The sequence below is a fragment of the Heloderma suspectum genome, chromosome 4 (assembly GCF_057233095.1).
Source record: "Heloderma suspectum isolate Gila_16-S chromosome 4, 16-S_ref, whole genome shotgun sequence".
NCBI classification, from domain to species: domain Eukaryota; kingdom Metazoa; phylum Chordata; class Lepidosauria; order Squamata; family Helodermatidae; genus Heloderma; species Heloderma suspectum.
Window position 1 is genome coordinate 312,025,489 of NC_139461.1, and position 24,203 is coordinate 312,049,691.

Sequence of the window (24,203 nt, forward strand, 5' to 3'; positions counted from 1 at the left end):
AACGTTCAGGCTCTGCTCAGTTACTGCAGTGCGCTGTAGACAGGGTTGGCTCAAAAAGTGTTTGGAAACTTCAGCTAGTCTTGGTTAGGTTATTCACCACATAAAACTTGCCATAGTGAACATATTCCACCAGTGCTTGAAAGAGTGGCACTGATTTCCTGTTTGTTTCTGGGCATAGTTCAAATTCTGGTTTTTAACCTATAAACCTACACATTTCTGGGACCAGGGTACCTATTATTACTTATTTGCTGCTTGGACAGGGGGCGGTGGGTGGGTTAAACTTGTTCTCAAGCTCTCTGCAGGTAGGTGGCCAAGTCTGTGCATGGCCCAAATTATTCGGGATGATGAAAACCAAAACAAAGAGCTTCAAAAGGATCTCTACAAACTGGGTGCATGGGTGGCTTGCGACTTGTTCCTTATTTCAAGTCTTGGCCAGCCATCTGTATTCTTGATTCTTGCCTATCTTTGCTGCTTAAATCAAGCTAAGGGGGATGGACTGGGTGGAACTAGGAGGTGATTGTTGTTGTTGTTCAGTCGTTCAGTCGTGTCCGACTCTTCGTGACCCCATGGACCAGAGCACGCCAGGCCTTCCTGTCCTGCGCTCTCTCCCGGAGCGTGCTCAAGTTCAGGAGCGTGCTCCTAGGTCAGGCAGGAGTGACACAGTGATACAGAGGTTCTGCTTCTTCCTGCAGGGTCATTTCCAGACAGTAGCGTTTGGGGAGCGGGGGGGGGGGATTGTGCTCAACCCTATGGAACTTGTGCTGTGAGGTCCCACAAGGTTCCCTCTAGCCCCCCACCCCCGCTCTTTAATATCTGTATCAGGGTTGCAGAACCTCTTTCAGCCCAAGGGTCAAATTCCATTTTGGAGAAGCTCTCGGGGGCCGCATTCCAGGAATGGGTGGGCTGAAGGCAAAGGGGGCAGGGTAAAAAATAACAGCATATTTTCGCTTAAAGCTCTTCCTGCCAGTAACACAGCCTTGGGAGAGGCATTTCGGCCTTTCTGGATGAGGAAAAAGCTGCACAAAAGCCAGGACACACCCAATGATTAGTGGTTAGGGGAAAGGGGTGGAACCAGGGAAAGGGGGTATTCGGCTTTGGCAAACCTCAGAGGACCAGATTTGGACCCGAGGTTCTGCACCCGATCTATATGAAGCTGCTGGGTGAGGTCACCAAAGAATTTGAGCGAGGTACCCTCAGTATGACAGGCAGCTCTATTTCTCTCCATCATTCGAGTCAGGCAAGGCTGTGCAGGTGCCGAACTGGTGCCTGGACTCAGTAATGAGCTGGATGAGGGCCAATAAACAAACAATCTCAGTAAGATGGAGGTACAGCGGCTAGGTGGTTCTCGTGCAGGACTGGTCTTAGGAATGGACGAGCTGGACAGTCCCCTGGGCGCCATGCTGAAGGGGCCGCCAACCGGAGCTTGGTGATCACGGTGTTCACTGAGTGTATGGTCTGCAAAGAGCTTGGGCAAAGAAAGCAGTACATGTATTTACACTTTTTTAAAAAAAGGTTATACAGGGTGTTTTGGTACTAACTATAAACATGAATTTATCAGCTTTAAACTATGTTCCTTTTTCAATTCCCAGTTTGATATAATTTGTTCTACATAAAAATCAGCAGAATGCAGCTTTACTTTGAGGCAACATTAGCAGGTACTACAAGCACTACAAATCAAATACTATAAACTCTTTAAATAATAATAAAAGAAAGCTGTAAGCAGAAGGGTGGGGTGGGGTGTGCCACCGCTGAAGACGTTCCTTGCCCAGGTCCCTGTTCTTGGGCCCAGAAAACTGGTGTTCAAGCGTTCTGGATGGGGTTGCACTCACTCTGAAAGATCAGGTATGCAGTTTGGGGCTACTCTCTGAGGCATATGTAGTGAGGAGTTAGTTGGTCATCCCTTTTTGCCTGCCTTCCCTTGACCCATTCTCATGAAACACACTTTGGAAAGCTCTTGACATGCATATTCCATGACTAACAATGGTTTTCGCCATAATTCAAAGTTGGGAGTTTTATGTCCATAAAGCTTACTTCTTTAAGAATTAGGTTAACTTGTATAACAATGTACTATAAAGTTTTATTTTTAATATCAAAAAATGTCAAGTATAATTAAACATAATTAATTGCAACTCCAGCAAAGGAGATCGTTACCTTGTCGTGGTGCTGGAGCACCTCAATGACGCCATGAGTTACACCGTGAAGGGACACCCAAGATGGGAAGGTCATGGCAGAGAGGTCAGACTAAATACGATCCCTGGGGAAGGTAACGGCAACCCACCCCAGTATTCTTGCCGTGAAAACTAAATGGATCAGTACAACCAGAGATATGTCGGTATACCATCGGAAGATGGGACTCCCAGGTCAGAAGATGGTCAAAATGCTACTGGGGAGGAACAGAGGATAAGTTCAACTAGCCCCAGATATGATGATGCAGCTAGCTCAAAGCCCAAAGGACATCTAGTGGCCGACGGTGCTGGGTGGTGAACGACGAATCTGATATTCTAAAGATCAACACACCATAGGAACCTGGACTGTAAGATCTATGAGCCAGGGCAAATTGGATGCAGTTACTGGGGAGATGTCAAGATTAAATATAGACATTTTGGGTGTCAGTGAACTGAAATGGACTGGAATGGATGACTTCACTTCAGATGACCACCAGATCTACTACTGTGGACAAGAGGACCACAGAAGAAATGGAGTAGCCTCCATAATTAATAATAAAGTGGCTAAAGCAGTGCTTGGATACAATCCAAACAACGATAGAATGATCTCAATTTGAATTCAGGGTAAGCCATTTAACATCACAGTGATCCAAATACATGCCCCAACCACAGATGCTGAAGAAGCAGAAGTAGATCAGTTCTATGAGGATCTGCAGCACCTACTGGACAATACGCCAAAAAGAGATGTTATCTTCATTACAGGAGACTGGAATGCTAAAGTGGGTAGTCAAACGACACCTGGAATTACAGGCAAGCATAGTCTGGGACCCCTTCATGGATCACTGCCTTGTTGTGGCGAAGGGGCTTGCGTAACTCAATGAAACCATAAGCTATGCCGTGAAGGGCCACCCAAGACGGACAGGTCATGGCAGAGAGTTCTGACAAAATGTGGTCCACTGGAGAAGGAAATGGCAACCCACTCCAGTATTCTTGCCAAGAAAACCATATGGAATGTATCACAAGGCTAAACGAGATGACGCCGGAAGATGAGCCCCTCAGGTCGGAAGGTGTCCAATATGCTACTGGGGAAGAGCAGAGGGTATTTCCAAGTAGCGCCAGAAAGAGTGAAGCGGCTGGGCCAAAGCCAAAAGGACACTCAGCTGTGGATGTGTCTGGTGGTGAAAAGAAAATCCGATGCTGTAAAGAACAATATTGTTTAGGAACCTGGAATGTCACATCAATGAATCAAGGTAAGCTGGAGGTGGTCAAACATGAGATGGCAAGATTGAACATCGACATCTTGGGAATCAGCGAACTAAAATGGACAGGCATGGGCGAATTTAATTCAGGTGACCATCATATCTACTATTGTGGGCAAGAATCCCTTAGAAGAAATGGAGTAGCACTCATAGTCAACAAAAGGGTGGGAAAAGCAGTACTGGGGTACAATCTTAAAAATGATAGAATGATCTCAGTACGAATCCAAGGCAAACCATTCAACATCACAGTAATTCAAGTCTATGCCCCAACCACTGAGGCCGAAGAAGCTGAGGTTGATCGGTTCTATGAAGACCTACAACACCTTCTAGAACTAACACCAAAAAAAGATGTCCTCTTCATCATAGGGGATTGGAATGCTAAAGTAGGAAGTCAAGAAATCACCGGGATAACAGGCAGGCATGGCCTAGGTGTACAAAATGAAGCAGGACAAAAGCTAATAAGAGTTTTGCCAAGAGAACATGCTGATCATAGCAAACACTCTTTTCCAACAGCACAAGAGGCGACTCTACACATGGACGTCACCAGATGGTCAATATCGAAATCAGATTGATTATGTCCTTTGCAGCCAAAGATGGAGAAGCTCCATACAGTCAGTAAAAACAAGACCTGGAGCTGACTGTGGCTCAGATCATGAGCTGCTTCTTGCAAAATTTCGGCTTAAATTGAAGAACGTCGGGAAAACCACTAAACCGTTCAGGTATGACCTAAATCATATCCCTGATGAATATACAGTGGAGGTGAGGAATAGATTTCAGGGATTAGACCTGATAGACAGAGTGCCTGAGGAACTATGGACGGAGGTCCGTAACATTGTTCAGGAGGCAGCAACGAAATCCATCCCCAAGAAAAAGAAATGCAAGAAAGCCAAGTGGCTGTCTGATGAGGCTTTACAAGTAGCTCACGAAAGAAGGGAAGCGAAAAGCAAGGGAGAAAGGGGAAGATATACCCAGCTGAATGCAGAGTTCCAGAGAATAGCAAGGAGAGACAAGAAGGCCTTCTTAAATGAACAATGCAAAGAAATCGAGGAAAACAACAGAATGGGAAAGACTAGAGATCTCTTCAAGAAAATTGGAGATCTCAAGGGAATGTTTTGTGCAAAGACGGGCATGATAAAGGACAAAGAAGGCAGGGACCTAACAGAAGCAGATGAGATTAAGAAGAGGTGGCAAGAATACACAGAAGAACTATACAGGAAAGATCTGAATGTCCCTGATAGCCATGATAGTGCGGTCACTGAACTTGAGCCGGACATCCTAGAGAGTGAAGTCAAGTGGGCCTTAGGAAGCATTAGTAACAACAAAGCTAGCGGAGATGACAGTATTCCAGCTGAGCTGTTTAAAATCCTAAAAGATGATGCTGTTAAAGTGCTGCATTCAATATGCCAACAAATCTGGAACACTCAACAGTGGCCACAAGACTGGAAAAGGTCAGTTTACATTCCAATTCCAAAGAAGGGCAACGCCAAAGAGTGTTCAAACTACCGCACAATTGCGCTCATTTCACATGCCAGCAAGGTGATGCTCAAAATCCTACAAGCTAGGCTTCAGCAGTATGCGAACCAAGAACTACCGGAAGTACAAGCTGGGTTTAGAAGAGGCAGAGGAACTAGAGATCAAATCGCCAACATTCGCTGCATCATGGAGAAAGCAAGAGAATTCCAGAAAAACGTCTATTTCTGCTTCATTGACTACGCTAAAGCCTTTGATTGTGTGGATCACAACAAACTGTGGCAAATTCTTAAAGTGATGGGAGTACCAGACCACCTTACCTGTCTCCTGAGAAACCTGTACAAGGGTCAAGAAGCAACAGTAAGAACCAGACATGGAACAACCGATTGGTTCAAAATTGGGAAAGGAGTACGACAAGGCTGCATATTGTCACCCTGCTTATTTAACTTATATGCAGAGTACATCATGAGAAATGCCGGGTTGGATGAATCAGAGGTCGGAATTAAGATTGCTGGGAGAATTATCAACAACCTCCGATATGCAGACGATACCACCCTAATGGCAGAAAGCGAAGAGGATCTCAAGAGCCTCTTGTTGAGGGTGAAAGAGGAGAGTGCAAAAGCTGGTTTGAAACTCAACATTAAAAAAACTAAGATCATGGCATCTGGCCCCATCACTTCCTGGCATATAGAAGGGGAAGAAATGGAAGCAGTGACAGATTTTACTTTCTTGGGTTCCAAGATCACCGCAGACGGTGACTGTAGCCATGAAATTAAAAGACGCTTGCTCCTTGGGAGGAAAGCTATGGCCAACCTAGACAGCATAGTAAGAAGCAGAGACATCACCTTGCCGACAAAGGTCCGTCTAATCAAAGCTATGGTTTTCCCAGTAGTAATGTATGGCTGTGAGAGCTGGACTATAAGGAAGGCTGAGCGCTGAAGAATTGATGCTTTCGAACTGTGGTGCTGGAGAAGACTCTTACGAGTCCCCTGGACTGCAAGGAGGTCAAATCAGTCCATCCTAAAGGAAATCAACCCTGACTGCTCATTGGAAGGACAGATAATGAAGCTGAAGCTCCAATATTTTGGCCACCTAATGCGAAGAGAAAACTCCCTGGAAAAGACCCTGATGCTGGGAAAGACTGAAGGCAAAAGGAGAAGGGGACGGCAGAGGATGAGATGGCTAGATAGCATCACGGATGCAATGAATATGAACTTGAGCACGCTCCGGGAGAGAGCGCAGGACAGGAAGGCCTGGCGTGCTATGGTCCATGGGGTCACGAAGAGTCGGACACGACTGAACGACTGAACAACAACAACAACAAAATAGTCTGGGAGAACAAAATAAAGTGGGACATAGGCTGAAAGATTTTTGCCAAGACAACTCACTGTGCATAACAAATACTCTCTTCCAACAACCTAAGAGATGACTTTATACATGGACTTCACCAGATGGTCGACACCGAAATCAGGTTGACTACATCCTTTGTAGCCAAAGGTGGCGGACATCTATGCAGTCGGTAAAAACAAGACCTGGAGCTGACTGTAGTTCAGATCACAAACTTCTTGTTGCACCATTTAGAATCAGACTAAAGAGAATAGGGAAGACCCACAGATCAGTTAGATATGAGCTCACAAATATTCCTAATGAATATGCAGTGGAGGTGAAAAATAGATTTAAGGGACTAGATTGAGTAGATATGGTCCTGGAAGAACTATGGACAGAAGTTTGCAACATCGTTCAGGAGGTGGCAACAAAAAAGTCCCAAAGAAAAAGAAAACCAAGAAGGCAAGATGACTGTCTGCTGAGACACTGGAAGTAGCCCAAGAAAGAAGGAAAGCAAAAGGCAACAGTGATCGGGGGAGATATGCCCAATTAAATGCAAAATTCCAGAGGTTAGCCAGAAGAGATAAGGAATTATTTTTAAACAAGCAATGCATGGAAGCGGAAGAAGATAATAGAATAGGAAGGACAAGAGGCCTCTTCCAGAAAATTAGAAACATCGGAGGTAAATTCCAGGCAAAAATGGGTATGATCAAAAACAAAGATGGCGAGGACCTAACAGAAGCAGAAGAGATCAAGAAAAGGTGGCAAGAATATATGGAAGATCTGTATAGGAAGGATAATAATACTGGGGATTGATTTGACATTGTGGTCAGTGAGCTAGAGCCAGACATCCTGAAAAGTGAGGCTGAATGGGCCTTAAGAAGCATTGCTAATAACATGGCAGCAGGAGATGACGGTATTCCAACTGAACTGTTTAAAATCTTGCAAGATGATGCTGTCAAGGTGTTGCATGCCATATGCCAACAAATTTGGAAAACACAAGAATGGCCACCAGGTTGGAAAAAATCAACTTATATCCCCATACCAAAAAAGGGAAACACTAAAGAATATTCAAACTATCGAACAGTGGCACTTATTTCACATGCCAGTAAGGTAATGCAAGGTAGACTCCAGCAATTCATGGAACGAGAATTGCCAGATGTACAAGCTGGGTTTAGAAAAGGTAGAGGAACTAGAGACCAAATTGCCAATATCCGCTGGATAATGGAGAAAGCCAGGGAGTTTCAGAAAAATATCTATTTCTGTTTTATTGACTATTCTAAAGCCTTTGACTGTGTGGATCTTAACAAATTTTGGCAAGTTCTTGGTGGTATGAGGATACCAAGTCATCTTGTCTGCCTCCTGAGGAATCTGCATAACGACCAAGTAGCAACAGTAAGAATAGACCACGGAACAACGGACTGGTTTAAAATTGGGAAAGGAGTACGGCAGGGTTGTATACTCTCACCCTACCTATTCAACCTATACGCAGAACACATCATGCGACGTGCTGGGCTTGATGAATCCAAGGCTGAAGTTAAAATCGCTGGAAGAAACATTAACAATCTCCAATATGCAGATGATACCACTTTGATGGCTGAAAGCGAGGAGGAGCTGAGGAACCTCATGATGAAGGTGAAAGAAGAAAGTGCAAACGCTGGGTTGCAGTTCAACCTCAAAAAAGCCAAGATTATGGCAACCAGCTTGATTGATAACTGGCAAATAGCAGGAGAAAACGTGGAGGCAGTGACAGACTTTGTATTTCTAGACGCAAAGATTACTGCAGACGCTGACTGCAGCCAGGAAATCAGAAGACGTTTACTTCTTGGGAGGACAGCAATGACAAATCTTGACAAAACAGTGAAGAGCAGAGACATCACACTGACAACCAAGGTCCGCACAGTTAAAGCAATGGTATTCCCCATAGTAACCTCTGGTTGCGAGAGCTGGACCATAAGGAAGGGTGAGCGAAGGAAGATAGATGCTTTTGAACTGTGGTGTTGGAGGAAAATTCTGAGAGTGCCTTGGAGTGCCAGAAGATCAAACCAGTCCATACTCCAGGAAATAAAGCCACACTGCTCACTTGAGGGAAGGATATTAAAGGCAAAACTGAAGTACTCTGGCCACATCATAAGAAGACAGGATACCCTGGAGAAGATGCTGATGCTAGGGAAAGTGGAAGGCAAAAGGAAGAGGGGCCGACCAAGGGCAAGGTGGATGGAGGATATTCTGGAGGTGGCGGACTTGACCTTGGGGGAGCTGGGGGTGGCGACGGCTGACAGGAAGCTCTGCCGTGGGCTGGTCCATGAAGTCACGAAGAGTCGAAAGCGACTGAATGAACAAACAACAACGATTAATTGCAAATTGGAGCAAAATGAAATATGAACACAAAAAAAGTCTCTGTACACCAGGCAAACTGCCTCAGTGAAGATCATCAGACAGAGGGAGTTCTACACTGTTTGGCTGATGGAGTGACAAAACCAGTTCAGCTTCATGCATAGTTCTGGAGAACTTTTCCAGAAGTACTGTGTGGACACATATTGCAAGGTGGAAGCTTTGTGTCTTGACTGGCAACAATCTTATCAGGACACCCTTTGTTAAGACAGTTACCAGGGACTGCTTGATTAGCTCAACAATCACGCCCGGGAAAGAGACTTAATGGCTGGCCGTGTAACCATTCTGCCTTCAACCTTCATTGGAAGCACAAGGACTATGAATGTGAATTTTCAAGACGCCATGGCTATTGTCAGGGAGTTCGGAAGGCCTGACCTTTTCATCACCATTACCTGCAATCCCAAATAGAAGGAGATAATTGATGCGTGGTCCTCCTATCAGAAGGCTGAAAACAGACCTGATATTGTTATCCATGCCTTCAAGCACAAGCTGGACCAGCTTGTCAAGGAAGTCAAGAAGAAGAAAATCTTTGGACCTGTTCTAAGCTATGTGTATACCATTGAATTTCAGAAGTGCAGTCTTTCCCACTGCCATGCCCTATTTAAGCTGCAAATTGAGACAGGCCTGCAAGAGCCCGACATTATTGATAGCATTGTTTCTGCAGAAATTCCAATGTGCACACTGACCCTGCACATCACACATTGGTCACCAAGTTTATAATCCACTTGCCCTGTGGTGTGTATTACCCAAATGAGCTCTGTATGCAGAACTACAAGTGCGTACAACATGTGCACCTTGTAGAATGCATCTGAATTTGCTATCTACCTTCTGACTGTTGGCAGTGGTAACTGCGGAAGAGTTCCCAGCTGTTGGAGAAGACATGATCAGGATCCCATGCATTGTTAACGAGGACATTGTCACTCCGGTCTATGGGACTGACTTTAGCGAGGCAGCTGTACATGCTAATGCAGGCAAGATCATTCTGTGTCCCAAGAACGAGCACTGTGACTACATCAACCAGATGGTATTGGACAGAATGGAAGGCGAGGGAAGGACGTACTTGAGTGCAGATGAAGTCACTCGTGATGATGCCAGGCTCGATGTGCAATACCCTTCGGAGTTCCTACACACTGTCAACCCAAGTGGTTTGCTGCCAAGCAAGTTGACTCTGAAGAAGGGTGGTGTGGTCATCCTCCTAAGGAAACTGGATGTGACTCAGGATCTTATCAATTGCCCAAGGTTCATTGTGCTTGCCATACACAACTGTCTGCATCAGGAAGCTCTCACTGGACAGGCTAAGGGCAAGCAGATCTTCCTGCCAAGGATCAGGCTTGCACCTTCCGACTCTTCTCTCCCCTTCCAGTTCAAGCATCGCCAGTTCCCCATTCGTCTGGCCTTTGCCATTAGCATCAACAAGAGCCAGGGACAGACTGTGGACCAAGTTGTCATCTCTCTGCTTATACCTGTGTTCTGCCATGGAAATGTTGCCACGGGTCATGTACGCTCACTGGCAGACCTCAAGATTCAAGTTGCTGATGGGCCAGAACAAGGATGTTACAGGGGCCGTCCTGGAGTTTATACCAAGACTGTTGTATTACGGAAGTTTTGTAACCATAAAACTTATAACACTTTGAATGCGTCAATAAATGCAGTTAGCCAAGTGAAACCTTTCATTAGATTTGATTTTTCCCCGCGAACGGTAACCAACTGGTTTATAATTAGGTTTAAGTCCAGCACACTTCGGGAAGATGGAGCCCAGGCCAGGCCCCGAGCGCAATCCCGTTGCCCTCACCAAAGATGGCGCCTTCTCTTTTTCTCTCTCCCCCCCCCTTTTTTTTTTACGGGCTGGTTCAGCAAAATGCCCTCAACATCCATGGGTGCTTGTACAGAATCCCCATGTCCTTTGAAGGCGGGCTTGCCAATAGTAAAGACGGCACTTAGGTCAAACCCAGCGATATGGCCCTTAATAAAGATGGCGCCGCGCTTCCCGTTCGCTGAGCGCAACCTCCGTGAACGCGCCTCTCTGCCTCAGTAAAAATGGCGGAAGGTGCGTCTTGCGCCAATAACTAAGATGGGGGACGCGGAAAGCGCTTCCCTGTTCTCTCTCCTCCCCGAGGCGTCGGCCAAGCCCGGCGTGTGAGCTGACGCTTCCTTGAGGGGAGGTCGCCGTGGCCGTGGCCGTTTCTTGGGGAAAGGGGGGAGGAGGAAGGCCCTTCCCAGGCGGACCCCGCTTCGCCTCCCCCGGCGGCGGCCTACTGCCGTCTCCATGGAGATAAGTCGCCTCGGCCAACCACGAGCCACTTCCGCCGATGTCAGCGCCGACACGTGGATCCAAGATGGCGGCCTCGGGGGTGCTGGTGAGTGGGGAGGCCGGGGCCCCTCCCGCCCGCCCGGTCCTTCGCGGCCTCGGCCGCGCTTCGGCATCCCCACCCCCGGGTTGCCTTACGTCGCGGCTCACGGAGCCCCCCTCTGGTTCTGCTGAGGGGCGGCGCGGGGGGGCTGACTTTCGGGGAGGGGGAGGGTCGCTCTCGGGCGGGGGAGGGGCGGCCTCGGGGCGTCTGACGTGCGCTCCCCGGAGAGGCTGCGGGGCCCGCCAGCCGCCCCCTGAGGGAGGTCGTGGGTCTCTCGGGACGGGGGGGGCGCCGGGCCACTCTCGCACCGCTCTGTGCAGCGCCGAGCACTCCGTCGGTCGTCAGGAAGCGGGGGTGGGGGAGTCCGTGAGTCGCCTGAGGGGACTCAGACCCTGGCAGGTCAGGGGTGGAGCCGGATGGGTTGGGGCCTGGGGGCCCCCGGCGGGGTAAAGCCTGGCTGTGCCCCAGGGGCTCAGGTGTCAGCCTAGCGAAGCGACGCTCTCAAGCCAAGCATAAGTTGGTGCTGATCGTCCATTTGAAATAGCCCAGAACTCTCGGGGGGGCTTGGGGGGGTAAGATACACGTGAAAATGCAATGCTGACTCCTGGGAACTGGAAATGCCTTTTCCATCCCTGCTTGGTGCTTTTTGTAACGGCTCTGGTTGTTGTTCTAGTGGGGTGGGCTGTCTCAAATCCCCCACCCTCAGTCATAGGAGCGCTTTACACTCGCCTTCCCCAACCTATAGCTTTCCAAACTACAGCTCGCAGCTCACATGGCCACTGAGTTGTAGCCCAACACATTTGGACAGGTTGGGGAAAGCTGCTTTTGTTGTTGTTGTTTTTGTTGCTTTATATACTACTAAATGAAGCTAGCCGTGCTGTCTTCGTGCCTTTGAACATGTTGTAATATTTGAGGTTTCCTGCTATATGTAGACAGCTGTGCCCAAGTGTGCTGCCTACAGGAAGTTGTGTGTGGGGGCCTGGGCTGTGATGGGATTTCTGAATTGAGGAAAGCCACTTGGGAAGTTGCTTTGTGTGTGTGCACACGCGTGTTTAGAAGTTGCTGGCAGCAGAATCTTCCTCTTAGCAGAGGATAGCATTGCTTTCTCTTCTGTATTACTATCAACCAGAAGTGCTGAGTTAAATAGTAAATGCAATGTACACCAAAGCTGTCATCAGTAGATAAGAATCACATAGGCTTGAGGTGTAAAGCAGTCTTACAGTCCCAGAGTCATGGCAATGGAATTTAGGCTGGGCACTCTATTTATCTATCATATTTTTTAACCTTGTTGTTCAGTCGTTAAGTCATGTCTGACTCTTCGTGACCCCATGGACCATAGCACGCCAGGCCTTGCTGTAGTCCGCTCTCTCCCAGAGTGTGCTCAAGTTCATATTCATTGCATCCGTGATGCTATCCAGCCATCTCATCCTCTGTTGTCCCCTTCTCCTTTTGCCTTCAGTCTTTCCCAGCATCAGGGTCTTTTCCAGGGAGTTTTCTCTTCGCATTAGGTGGCCAAAATATTTGAGCTTCAGCTTCAGCATCTGTCCTTCTAATGAGCAGTCAGGGTTGATTTCCTGTAGGATGGACTGATTTGACCTCCTTGCAGTCCAGGGGACTCGTAAGAGTCTTCTCCAGCACCACAATTTGAAAGCATCAATTCTTTGGCGCTCAGCCTTCCTTATAGTCCAGCTCTCACAGCCATACGTTGCTACTGGAAAAACCACAGCTTTGATTATACGAACCTTTGTCTGCAAGGTGATGTCTCTGCTTCTTGCTATGCTGTCTAGGTTTGCCATAGCTTTCCTCCCAAGGAGCAAGGGTCTTTTAATTTCATGGCGGCAGTCACCATCTGCGGTGATCTTGGAGCCCAAGAAAATAAAATCTCTCACTACTTCCATTTCTTCCCCTTCTATATGCCAGGAAGTGATGGGGCCAGATGCCATGATCTTAGTTTTTTTAATGTTGAGTTTCAGACCAGCTTTTGCACTCTCCTCTTTCACCCTCAACAAGAGGCTCTTGAGATCCTCTTCGCTTTCTGCCATTAGGGTGGTATTGTCTGCGTATCTGAGGTTGTTGATAATTCTCCCGGCAATCTTAATTCCGACCTGTGATTCATCCAACCTGGCGTTTCTCATGATGTACTCTGCATATAAATTAAATAAGCAGGGCGACAATATACAGCCTTGTCGTTCTCCTTTTCCAATTTTGAACCAATCGGTTGTTCCATGTCTGGTTCTTACTGTTGCTTCTTGACCCTGGTACAGGTTTCTCAGGAGACAGGTAAGGTGGTCTGGTACTCCCATCTCTTCCAGAATTTGCCACAGTTCGTTGTGATCCATGCAATCAAAGGCTTTAGTGTAGTCAATGAAGCAGAAATAGACGTTTTTCTGGAATTCTCTTGCTTTCTCCATGGTCCAGCGAACGTTGGCGATTTGATCTCTAGTTCCTCTGCCTCTTCGAAACCCAGCTTGTACTTCCGGTAGTTCTCGGTTCACATGCTGCTGAAGCCTAGCTTGTAGGATGTTGAGCATAACCTTGCTGGCACGTGAAATGAGCACAATTGTATGGTAGTTTGAACACTCTTTGGCATTGGCCTTCTTTGGAATTGGAATGTAAACTGACCTTTTCCAGTCTTGTGGCCACTGTTGAGTGTTCCAAATTTGTTGGCATATTGAGTGCAGCACTTTAACAGCATCATCTTTTAGGATTTTAAATAGCTCAGCTGGAATATTGTTATCTCTGCTAGCTTTGTTGTTAGTAATACTTCCTAAGGCCCACTTGACTTCACTCTCTAGGATGTCCGGCTCAAGTTCAGTGACCGCACTATCATGGCTATCAGGGACATTAAGATCTTCCCTATATAGTTCTTCTTTGTATTCTTTCCACCTCTTCTTAATCTCATCTGCTTCTGTTAGGTCCCTGCCTTCTTTGTCCTTTATCATGCCCGTCTTTGCACAAAACGTTCCCTTGAGATCTCCGATTTTCTTGAAGAGATCTCTAGTCTTTCCCATTCTATTGTTTTCCTCGATTTCTTTGCATTGCTCATTTAAAAAGGCCTTCTTGTCTCTCCCTGCTATTCTCTGGAACTCTGCATTCAGTTGGATATATCTTCCCCTTTCTCCCTTGCTTTTCGCTTCCCTTCTTTCCTCAGCTACTTGTAAAGCTTCATCAGACAGCCACTTGGCTTTCTTGCATTTCTTTTTCGTTGGGATGAATTGAGTTGCTGCCTCTTGAACAATGTTACGGACCTCCGTCCATAGTTCCTCAGGCACTCTATCAGGTCTAATCCCTTAAATCTATTCATCACCCCCACTGTATATTCATAAGGGATATGATTTAGGTCATACCTGAATGGTTTAGTGGTTTTCCCTATGTTCTTCCATTTAAGCCGAAATGTTGCAAGAAGCAGCTCATGATCTGAGCCACAGTCAGCTCCAGGTCTTGTTTTCACTGACTGTATAGAGCTTCTCCATCTTTGGCTGCAAAGTACATAATCAATCTGATTTCGATATTGACCATCTGGTGATGTCCATGTGTAGAGTCACCTCTTGTGTTGTTGGAAAAGAGTGTTTGCTATGATCAACATGTTCTCTTGGCAAAACTGTATTAGCCTTTGTCCTGCTTCATTTTGTACACCAAGGCCATGCTTGCCTGTTATCCCGGTGATTTCCTGACTTCCTACTTTAGCATTCCAATCCCCTATGATGAAGAGGACATCTTTTTTTGGTGTTAGTTCTAGAAGGTGTTGTAGGTCTGTATAGAACTGATCAACCTCAGCTTCTTTGGCCTCAGTGGCTGGGGCACAGACTTGAATTACTGTGATGTTGAATGGTTTGCCTTGGATTCGTAGTGAGATCATTCTATCGTTTTTGAGATTGTACCCCAGTACTGCTTTTCCCACCCTTTTGTTGACTATGAGTGCTACTCCATGTCTTCTACGGGATTCTTGCCCACAGTAGTAGATATAATGGTCACCTGAATTAAATTCGCCCATGCCTGTCCATTTTAGTTCGCTGATTCCCAAGATGTTGATTTCAGTCTTGCCATCTCATGTTTGACTACCTCCAGCTTACCTTGATTCACTGATCTTGCATTCCAGGTTCCTAAGCAATATTGTTCTTTACAGCATGGGACTTTCTTTTCACCACCAGACACATCCACAGCTGAGTGTCCTTTCGGCCTTGGCCCAGCCGCTTCACTCTTTCTGGCGCTACTTGGAAATTCCCTCTGCTCTTCCCCAGTAGCATATTGGACACCTTCTGACCTGAGGGGCTCATCTTCCGGCGTCATATCTTTTAGCCTTGTGACACGTTCCATGGGGTTTTCTTGGCAAGAATATTGGAGTGGGTTGCCATTTCCTTCTCCAGTGGACCACATTTTGTCAGTACTCTCCACCATGACCTGTCCGTCTTGGGTGGCCCTGCACGGCATAGCTTATGGCTTCACTGAGTTACGCAAGCCCCTTTGCCACAACAAGGCAGTGATCCATGAAGGGGATTTTTTAGCCTACCAGCCACAAAAAGTTCTCTGAGCAAACTTTGTAGTCACTTGATTTTCTCAAGGCTGCATCTGCATGGGGAAAGACAAACAGTTGTGTATAACAATTATTCTAGTCTCAATTTTTTTTTACTGCACTGTTAACTTACAGAGGATGGTATTTCCACAGGGAGGAGTCATGGTATTCAGTGATGTTGTGAGAAGACATCCCAGAGTTCTTCTCTGGTCTACTTCCTACAGAGGATTTTCTCAGTGGGAAGGGGTGGCAAAGGACTTATTCCGATAAACATAAGACCTGCAGTTCCTTCTAGCTCAGCATCCTCTTCCCCACAGTGACCAACTAGATGCCTTGAGGAAGGACTTCATGATAGTACAGGCCACTTGGCAATGGAACAGGTTTCCCAAGAAGGTAGTGGCTGTTAGAGGTTTTTAAGCAGAGGCTGGATGACAACCTATCAGGGATGCTGTACTAGTGGATTTCCTGTCTCAGTGAGGGGTTCCACTATTCTCTGATTCTCTCCTGTGGCTCCCCAGCAACTGGTATTCAGTGGCATCATGGAGATCTGATTTAGCTGTTTTCTATGAATCTTGTCTAAGTTTGTTTTTAAAGTCATCCAAGCTAGTGGCCATCCCCTCACCTTGTGCAAGCAAATTCCATAAATGTGCAGTGTGAAAAAGCACTTGTCCTGAATCTCCTACCAGTCAATTGCATTGGCTGACCCTAAGTTCTGGTATTATTTTGAGAGGGAGAAAAACTTCTCTCCATCTACCTTCTCAGCACCGTGCATAGTGATGCATGCACAGTTTGAGTGTTCTTTCAAGGGGAGTGTGAAGAGAATCTCCAAGGAAGGACATTCCATTCCTCGGTAGCCCAGCTCTCTTCCCTGCAGATTTCCAAGAGCATCAGCAGAGAGAAGGATGTTATGGGGGAAGGAGACGAGTGCGGAGAAGTGAACAAGAACCATATACGTACAAATAGAATGAAGTCATGTTCACACTTACACAGTTAATGCACAAAAAGCATGTACACCTATGACACTGTTGGGTTCCTTGTCTCCCATGTCTAATGCTGTAATCTTAAACACACTTACTAGTAGGTAAGCCCCATTGGATACAATGGAATTTTATTCTGAGTAAAAATGCCTAGGATAGCATTGAACATCAAGGATTGTTTTGAGTAGCTTATGAGTCCTGATTCCCCCCCACCCTCAGTGTTTTAGTCTAGCGGTTTAGTACGAGTAGTTTACATGAATACAGCTGAGATTATGTATGTTTTCTTAAATTGTTTACTTCTGTTCACCTAGTTCTCTGAAATGTGACGTATACTGAATGTTCCTCAACCTATGTTCATGCAATATTACATCATTTATATTTTCTGACTGAAAGTTGGATAATCATGACTTGTTTCAGCACTTTGTGTTCATGTTCATATTCAGTTTTAAAATGCCATTTGCTTCGGTTCCCTTGAGGAAGACCTGTGATCAAGATCCCTTTGGGCATTCTTCACAAAATAAATTGGCTGCCTTCCTCTGTCTTCTTGCTCCTGTTTTTTCGTTCTCCCTTCATCTTCTCCAGTTTTTTTTTATATCCATTTTTAACATGTGGGGTTTGAGCCTTACATTTATTCTGGATAAAATCAGTGAGGGACATTTCTTCAGGGCATTTAAAAAGGAGTGGGACTTGAGCAAGATCTTGCCTGTGCCTCAGCAGCAGCTTCTCACACTTGCTTAAAAGCTCCTTTTTTGGACTCCTGAGCAGAACTCTTCTGCAGATGAAAGGACTTCTCTTCTCAGAGACCCTGTAGGGGTGGGCAACCTGGTGCCTTCCTGATGAAGTTGGGCTACAGTTCCTGTCAGCCCCAGCCAGCATGGCCAGTGGTCAGAGATGATGGGAGGTGTAGTACAAACCCGCTGGAGAGCACCGGGTTGCCTATCCCTGCTGTAGGCTATGAAAACTTAAAACAGCTTTTGCAGTTCTGATAAAATATGCAGTAGATTCATATTAAACTAGAGCTTCTCATGCAGTTGGGTGAAGATTTTTGCAGACATGGGAATACACCAGTGAGGACCCTCTTGAAGGTGCAGAAAGAGTGGCCAGAGCAGAAATCCCAAATCTCCTGAAAGGGTTCTTCTCCATGTACAGCTGAGGAATAATGGCCATATTGGCCCTGGTAATGATGCAGAGAAGCAGAGAATAATGTCTCTCCTTTTCTAAGCAGGCCTTTCCCTAATTCTAGAGAGGGGTTATTTTGGGAATGTCTTCCCCTTAGACTCTTGTGGAAGCCTCTGTTATTTCCTAATCTGGTATGGAAGGCTGGTCACTTTTGGATTCAGTGTGCTGAGCTTGATGGATAGTCTTATCCAGCAAGGCAGTTCTTCGCTTTGTCACTTTCTTTTGGCCTGAAACTGCTAGTAGATACTCTGATTAATTGGTTGCAGTTGACTTATGGATGTGGACCATTTTGCTTTATTTGCTTGATGGTGGTGTGTAAAGTTTTGAGAGGAATCGTTTTCTGTCCTCCGCTGCCTTTCAAAACCATGTGGGTACTGTTTGATTTGTCTGTGGATGTTTGTTTTGCCTCCTTTGTATTAGACTCTAATAATAATTGTGCTTAAACTAGGAGGGGGTAACTAGAAGTCCTGGACCAAATCTTTCTTCTTTCCCCTCTTCCTGGAGGTAAAAAGTGTGGAGAAATTGACATTTGTAGCACACTAAAATTTCAGGTGGGTCACTTAAAAGAATGTAGGTTCAGCTGCTGACCCAAGTAATGGATCTGTTGCTGCTTACAGTATCATTTCAACCTGCAGGTGGGTGAACCAAATGTTTGAAAGCTAGTGCTGTCTCTGTCTGTCTGTCTGTCTGTCTGTCTCTCTCTCTCTCTGTGCATATAAAAGTAGTATGGTGGGGAGAAGGTGCTAGAGTAGCTTTTTGCCCCTTGATATTCTTGTTTAGTATATATAGGAAGTATCTTACTTGGGGAAGGTTTTAGACCTTCATATGTTCACACATAGCCTGAAATTGTGTAGGCCCCAAAACAGCTTCTGCATGTTTGTCTTAGCTCTTAGTTCTGAGTAATAGCCATTCAACAAGTGTGTGTTGGGGAGAGGGGAGAGAGAATGTTGAGTAAAGGGGCTTAAGAAGTTGAAGAGGGCAGACTATAGTGTGTGTGAGGGGGGAGGCTCCCTTAAGGCTCCCTTAAGGCTCCCTTAAGGCTCCCTTAAGGCTCCAGAGTTGCACAGTATCCCTATCAGACTCATTTTGGAAAGGCAGCAGAGGGAATGTGAAGGATAAGAACCATAATTTGACACCCTGGATATCCTGGTTTTTGTTTTCTTTTTCATTTTCTTTGTGAGCAGAAGGCTTCTGCTTAACCAATAACACAGGGCCCAGCCTATTGACCTCATTGACTACATCTATCCGTCTTAAGCCTGTTGTCTGCTGGGACTGGTCCCTATCGATTGGCTCCTTTCCATCTTCCAGAATTCTCTGTTCCCTTCAATGAAAGAAGCCTACAAGGGGCTTAGTAGCAGCAAGAAAACTGCATCTCTCTCATGGTGTCCATCTGTCTGCAACTTCTGTGGTTCTTGCAGATTTACCCAAAATTACTGAGGCAGCTTTGTGGCTGAGCCAGCATTGCGTTCAGTCTTTTTTTTTAAAAAAACCAACCAACAAGTAAGCAGTGTTGGGAATTGCTTGCATGAGCTCGCATCTCTCGAATGGGTTTGGCTGTGGTGTCACCATCTGCTTTTTAAAATTACTTTTGGCAGGAAAGGCTCACGTGTCTGCTGGTACTGCTGCTCTTTTGCCATGGGGTGAGCTGCTTCTATGTGCCGGGTGTTGCACCAATCAACTTCCATCGAAATGATGCCGTAGAAATCAAGGTAGGCTGACACTAGGGTTGGGCATTTGCTTGACCAAAGAACTGGTCAAATGATGATGATTAACCATGATATTTATGTTAATAACAAAAACATCCCAAATTTGATGGCTGCTGTCAAACAATAATATGAACTTAAAAAAATAAAGATGTAGCATTAATTTTATTGCATTCTGACTCCATCCTTCCCCCAAATAGCTCAAGATGGCATACATAGGTATTCTCACAATATCCTCACAACAGGCTTGTGAGGTACGTGAGTGAGTGAGTGAGTGTGTGTGTGTGTGTGTGCGTGTGTGTGTGTGTGTGTGTGAGAGAGAGAGAGAGAAAGAGAAAGAGAGAGAGAGACTGGCTCATTGTCACCTGATGAGCTTCATGGCTGAGCAAGGATTTGAACTCAGATCTCTGTGGTCTTAGTCAAACCCTCCACCCACTTGGCAGCGGCCTTTTCCACTGATGACTGCTTGTGTTCCTTGCAGTTTGCCCTGACTGCTGGAGAGCTAGCAGGCAAGCTACCCTCACTCCTGCCCTTTGCCAACATATAATGTACTTGGGTGGGTGGGAGTTAAGCTGCTGTCTACATGGTGCAGTTCCTGGAATATTTGACAATATTTGATCATGATTGAATTGGCAAGTAACTGATCATATTTGACCAGTCGGTTGACCTGCCTTTCCACCCTAGCTGATACCTTGAAATGGCAGGGTGTTCTTTGCGAAGTCGTGACAGAAGTCCCAAAGAATGCCTGGTTGAGTTGCGGCTATTGGACACCAAAGGGAGGAGTTCTTCTCCAGCAAATATTGGCAAGATGTTGTCTTTGAGCCAGACTTCAATGGCTATGGACCTGTTTACACACTGGTAATCCTGGGATAATGGCCCCATTGGTTGTCCTGTCTGAGTTTCTGATTTGCTTGCATCGTGGGCACAGCCTAACCTACGTTAAGCACTTCCGGATTCCCTCGATTACAGTGAGAAAGTGAGGCGTGGGTGTATTTTTCTCCCATTGAAATGGATGGAAATTGTAAAATGCTCTAGCGGTCTTTTTATTTTTTAAAAAAATTCCATTTCCAGAATGTTTTCCCTGTACCTCTAACAAGCTGGAAACCGCAGTGGGTTCCTCTGTCTGTGCTTCAGCATTTTTGTGGGGCAGGGTTAAGTACTACAGGATGTTAAAGTCTCCAAGTCCACTAATACATGGTTTGGAGGTTGTTTGCAGCCTCTGGAGGGAAGGTCAAGCTTAGGCTCTGGGCAGCATTCAGATCTCCTGAGGCCTGTTTGTTTGCTTTTCTGAAGCTGTGGGTTTTACCTTGTTTTGGAAGCTTCCAAAGCAATGGCAGTGAGGTTTGGCTAGTTCTTATTGGCCAAGCCACTGGTTTCTGGAGCCTAGTATCCTGTCTCGAATGTTTCCTCTGTAATTCAGAATTCGTCTTGTTGCAAGGGGAAGAGGGGGAAAGTAGGAAGCCACCCTGGCTCCGAGCAATTCAGGAAGGTGCAGCTTATGGTTTCTGTCTCTTTTTCCAGGCTGTGAAGCTCACCAGTTCACGCACCCAGCTACCTTACGAGTATTACTCCTTACCGTTCTGCCGTCCTGGCAAAATCACATATAAAGCTGAAAATCTGGGTGAGGCCCCAATGTTGTGTACCCCACTCTTGGCATCAAGTATTTCTGTGTGTGCTGCAGCATCCATGATTGAGGTTTCAGGATCTGTGTGGTGTGTGCTTGAGAGGGGGGACCGATCCATTTAGGTTGTGTTCTCAAGGTCCGGTCACCACAATATCGCAGTTTCGCCCTTGTTCCAGTGTTAAAGCACAAAGTGCTTCATTGGGACTGATGATGATTGACTCTACTTGTATCTTGTGTGGGAGTGCGTAGCCCTGGGCGGTGGGCCTCCCTGCAGAGTTCAGGTAGCTCCTAAAGAAAGGTATGAGGTCCCAGTGCCCATCCAAAAAGCCTGGAAAAGAGGTGGAAACTAGTCAGAAAGAACTTTGTCCTCCTAGTAACATGGATTAATAATAATAATATTATTATTTCGATAACATTTCTATACCGCCTCATAGTGGAAGCTCTCTGGGCAGTTTACAAAAGTTAAAACATTAAAATACAATATACAAAGTTTAAAAACGATTTACATAAAAGCATGCAGACAGTATATACAAACAATATATAACTAAAAACAACTTTGAACTAAAAACAATTTTTTAAAAATCCAGCAATAAAACAGCACAGCTTAAAAACAGTATACAAAAGTCAGCAAAAGGAACAAGAGCTCTAAACAGGGAAGGCCTGCCGGAATAATAGATTCTTTAATGCCTGGTTGAAAACCTTCAAATTGGTCAGCAGGCGCATTTCTCCCACAGGCCATTCCAAAACTGAGGGGCAGCAAAGGAAAAGGTCATCTTGTGTGTGGCTGCCAATCTCACATTAGGCAGCTGCAGCAGAAAGCCCTCAGAGGACTTAGGTGGCAAACTGGGACGCAGGGGAGAATGCGTTCCTTAAGGTACCTTGGACCTAGAACGTGCAAGATTTTATATTTTGCTCAGAAACAAATTGGCAGCCAGTGCAAAGATTTTAAAACTGGGGTAATATGGTCTCCACGGGGTCTCCCAGAGACCAACCTAGCTGCCATATTTTGTACCAGTGGAAGTTTCTGAACTAAATATACAGGCAGCCCCAAATACAGTGCATTACAGAAATCAAGCCTAGAGGTTACCAATGCGTGTGCCATCGTTACCAGGTCCACATGTTCCAGGAATGGGTGTAGCTGGCGTATCAGCCAAAGTTGATAACAGGCACTTCTCACCATTGCCTCCACCTGGGGTACCAGGAGCAGGGTTGGGTCAAGAAGCACCCGCAAGCTACGAACTTGCTCCTGCAGGGGGAGTGCAACCCCATCCAGAACTGTTTGAAATACCTCAATACCTGAATCAGAACCCTTCACGATGAGCACCCCTGTCTTGCCTGGATTCAACTTCAGCTTGTTCTCCCTCATCCAGCCCATTACTGACTTCGGGCAGTCATTCAGAGGAGTCATACCTTCCTTGGATAAAGATGTTAAGGAAAAATAGATTTGGGTGTGATCAGCATACTGATAACATCCAGCCCCAAACCTCCTCCTGATCTCTCCCAGCAGTTTCATGTAGATATTGAACAGCATCAGGGATAGAATAGAATTAGTTCAGTTCTGTGCCAGGTATTTAAAGTTGAATTGCCTTAAGTATATCCGTTGATGTAACGTGCAAAGCTGCCTTAGTCAAACCGTTGCTCCATCTAGCTGTATGGTCTACTCTGACTAGTAGCCCTGATACCTGAGATGTTTTTAGCTGGAGATGCCAGCGATTAAAACCTGGGGCCTTGTTTTGCTACCGAATGATGGGCCCTCCTCTTAATAGTGTTCTTCTCTCCCTCCCTCCCCCACAAAAACCTTGCAGGTGAAGTCCTCAGAGGGGACCGGATTGTCAACACTCCATTCCAGGTTTTCATGAGCATTGAGAAGAAGTGTGAGGTTTTGTGCAATATTCCAAACACTCCTGTAGTCCTGAAAAAGGAAGACAGCAAGCTGATTGCGGAGCGGATCCAGGAGGAGTACTACGTCCACCTGTGAGTCCTACTCTGGGCACGATGGAACACCTTTCAGCAGGAACCCCCCCTTATAACCCATGAGTGGCAGTAGGCAAGTAGGTTTGACCCAAGGGCTTGTTGTTGCAGCATCGCTGACAACTTGCCTGTGGCCACGAGGCTGGAGTTCTACTCAAACCGTGAGGAAGAAGAGAAGAACAAGGAGAAAGACACTCAGTTTGAACATGGCTATCGGCTTGGGTTCACGGACAGCAATAAGGTGAAGATGTCTTGTTTTAACCTTGGGAGAAGTGGGGATGGTTCAGTGGTACCAGTTAGGGAGGGCTGAGAGGGCATTGTCCCCTGTATTTTAAATTTATGAATTCCACTGGAGCAGAGATCTAAAATACATTCTTTTGCTCACTAAGAGTGCAGCGTGTGAAGCTCTTCCCATGCTAAGAGAAGGCGTGCTAGGAGGCAGCCTTCTCCAGTCTGGTGCCCTGCAGATGGACTTCAGCCCCAACCAACCTTGTGAACAGCCAGGAATTTTGGGAGCTGTAATCCGAAACCACTGGAGGATGCCAAGTTGAGAAAGGCTGATAGGGATCCCCAGCTCTTGCCACCTGTACTGCTACCGAAACATGCCACCTGCTTCCTTCCTTCCTTCCTTCCTTCCTTCCTTTAGTCACTGAAACAAGGAGTGGAAGGAGAGAGCCTTCCCTTGCTAAGCAAACCTGCAAGTCACCTCTTATATTGGGTTGCAGGGAGGTATGGGGCTTGGAGAGCCTGAAATGCAGGGTGTAACTGGCATTAGTGCTGAGAACCTGTTATGCTGGGAGAATGGATTGGACATTGGTGGGAGTTGCAGGGGAGACAACAGCTCCTGGCAAAAGATCCTGGTAAAAATGTTGGGAAACTAATCTACACATCTCCTCTGTAACATCCAGTTTGTCCTTTTGATCATTATGAAGTGCTTCCATGGTGGTGTTGGGCTTCCAGCCCCCTGTACAGTGAGGGATCTTCTATTCTCTCGCTTCCCAGCTCCATGTTCTTTTTTTGGTGCACTGTTCCTTGCCAGCTGGTTCCAAAGTCCTGAAAGCCCGAACCTTAGGAGCAAAATAAATTATAGCTAGTGATTTAATGTGCATAACTTACTCTGCTTGCAGAATTAAGAATGATTTTTGGGTGTGTGTGCATGTGTGTGGGGGGAGCACAGAATACTTGCATGCTAGTGAATATAGTTAGCTTGGCTTTCTACCTGGGCTCCATTCTCATTGGGAAGAGTTTGTGCGGAGAAGCGTGGGACACGG

General features: G+C 46.1%; 1 protein-coding gene across 3 annotated transcripts in view; it reads left to right on the top strand.

The window, feature by feature from the left end:
- Positions 1–10,941: 10,941 nt before the first annotated feature.
- The window catches only part of TM9SF4 (transmembrane 9 superfamily member 4), a 42,337-nt gene continuing 29,075 nt past the window's right edge, over positions 10,942–24,203 (top strand). The window contains exons 1-5 of one of the 3 annotated variants that reach the window (XM_084854558.1): positions 10,942–10,971; positions 19,230–19,343; positions 20,859–20,958; positions 22,767–22,935; positions 23,044–23,173. In XM_084854558.1, coding sequence (XP_084710684.1) covers positions 10,951–10,971; positions 19,230–19,343; positions 20,859–20,958; positions 22,767–22,935; positions 23,044–23,173 — 534 coding nt within the window. In that variant the 5' untranslated portion in view covers positions 10,942–10,950. Of the gene's footprint in view, positions 10,972–18,033; positions 18,270–19,229; positions 19,344–20,858; positions 20,959–22,766; positions 22,936–23,043; positions 23,174–24,203 lie in introns of those variants that run through there. The other 2 variants (XM_084854559.1, XM_084854560.1) reach the window with 2 other exon arrangements.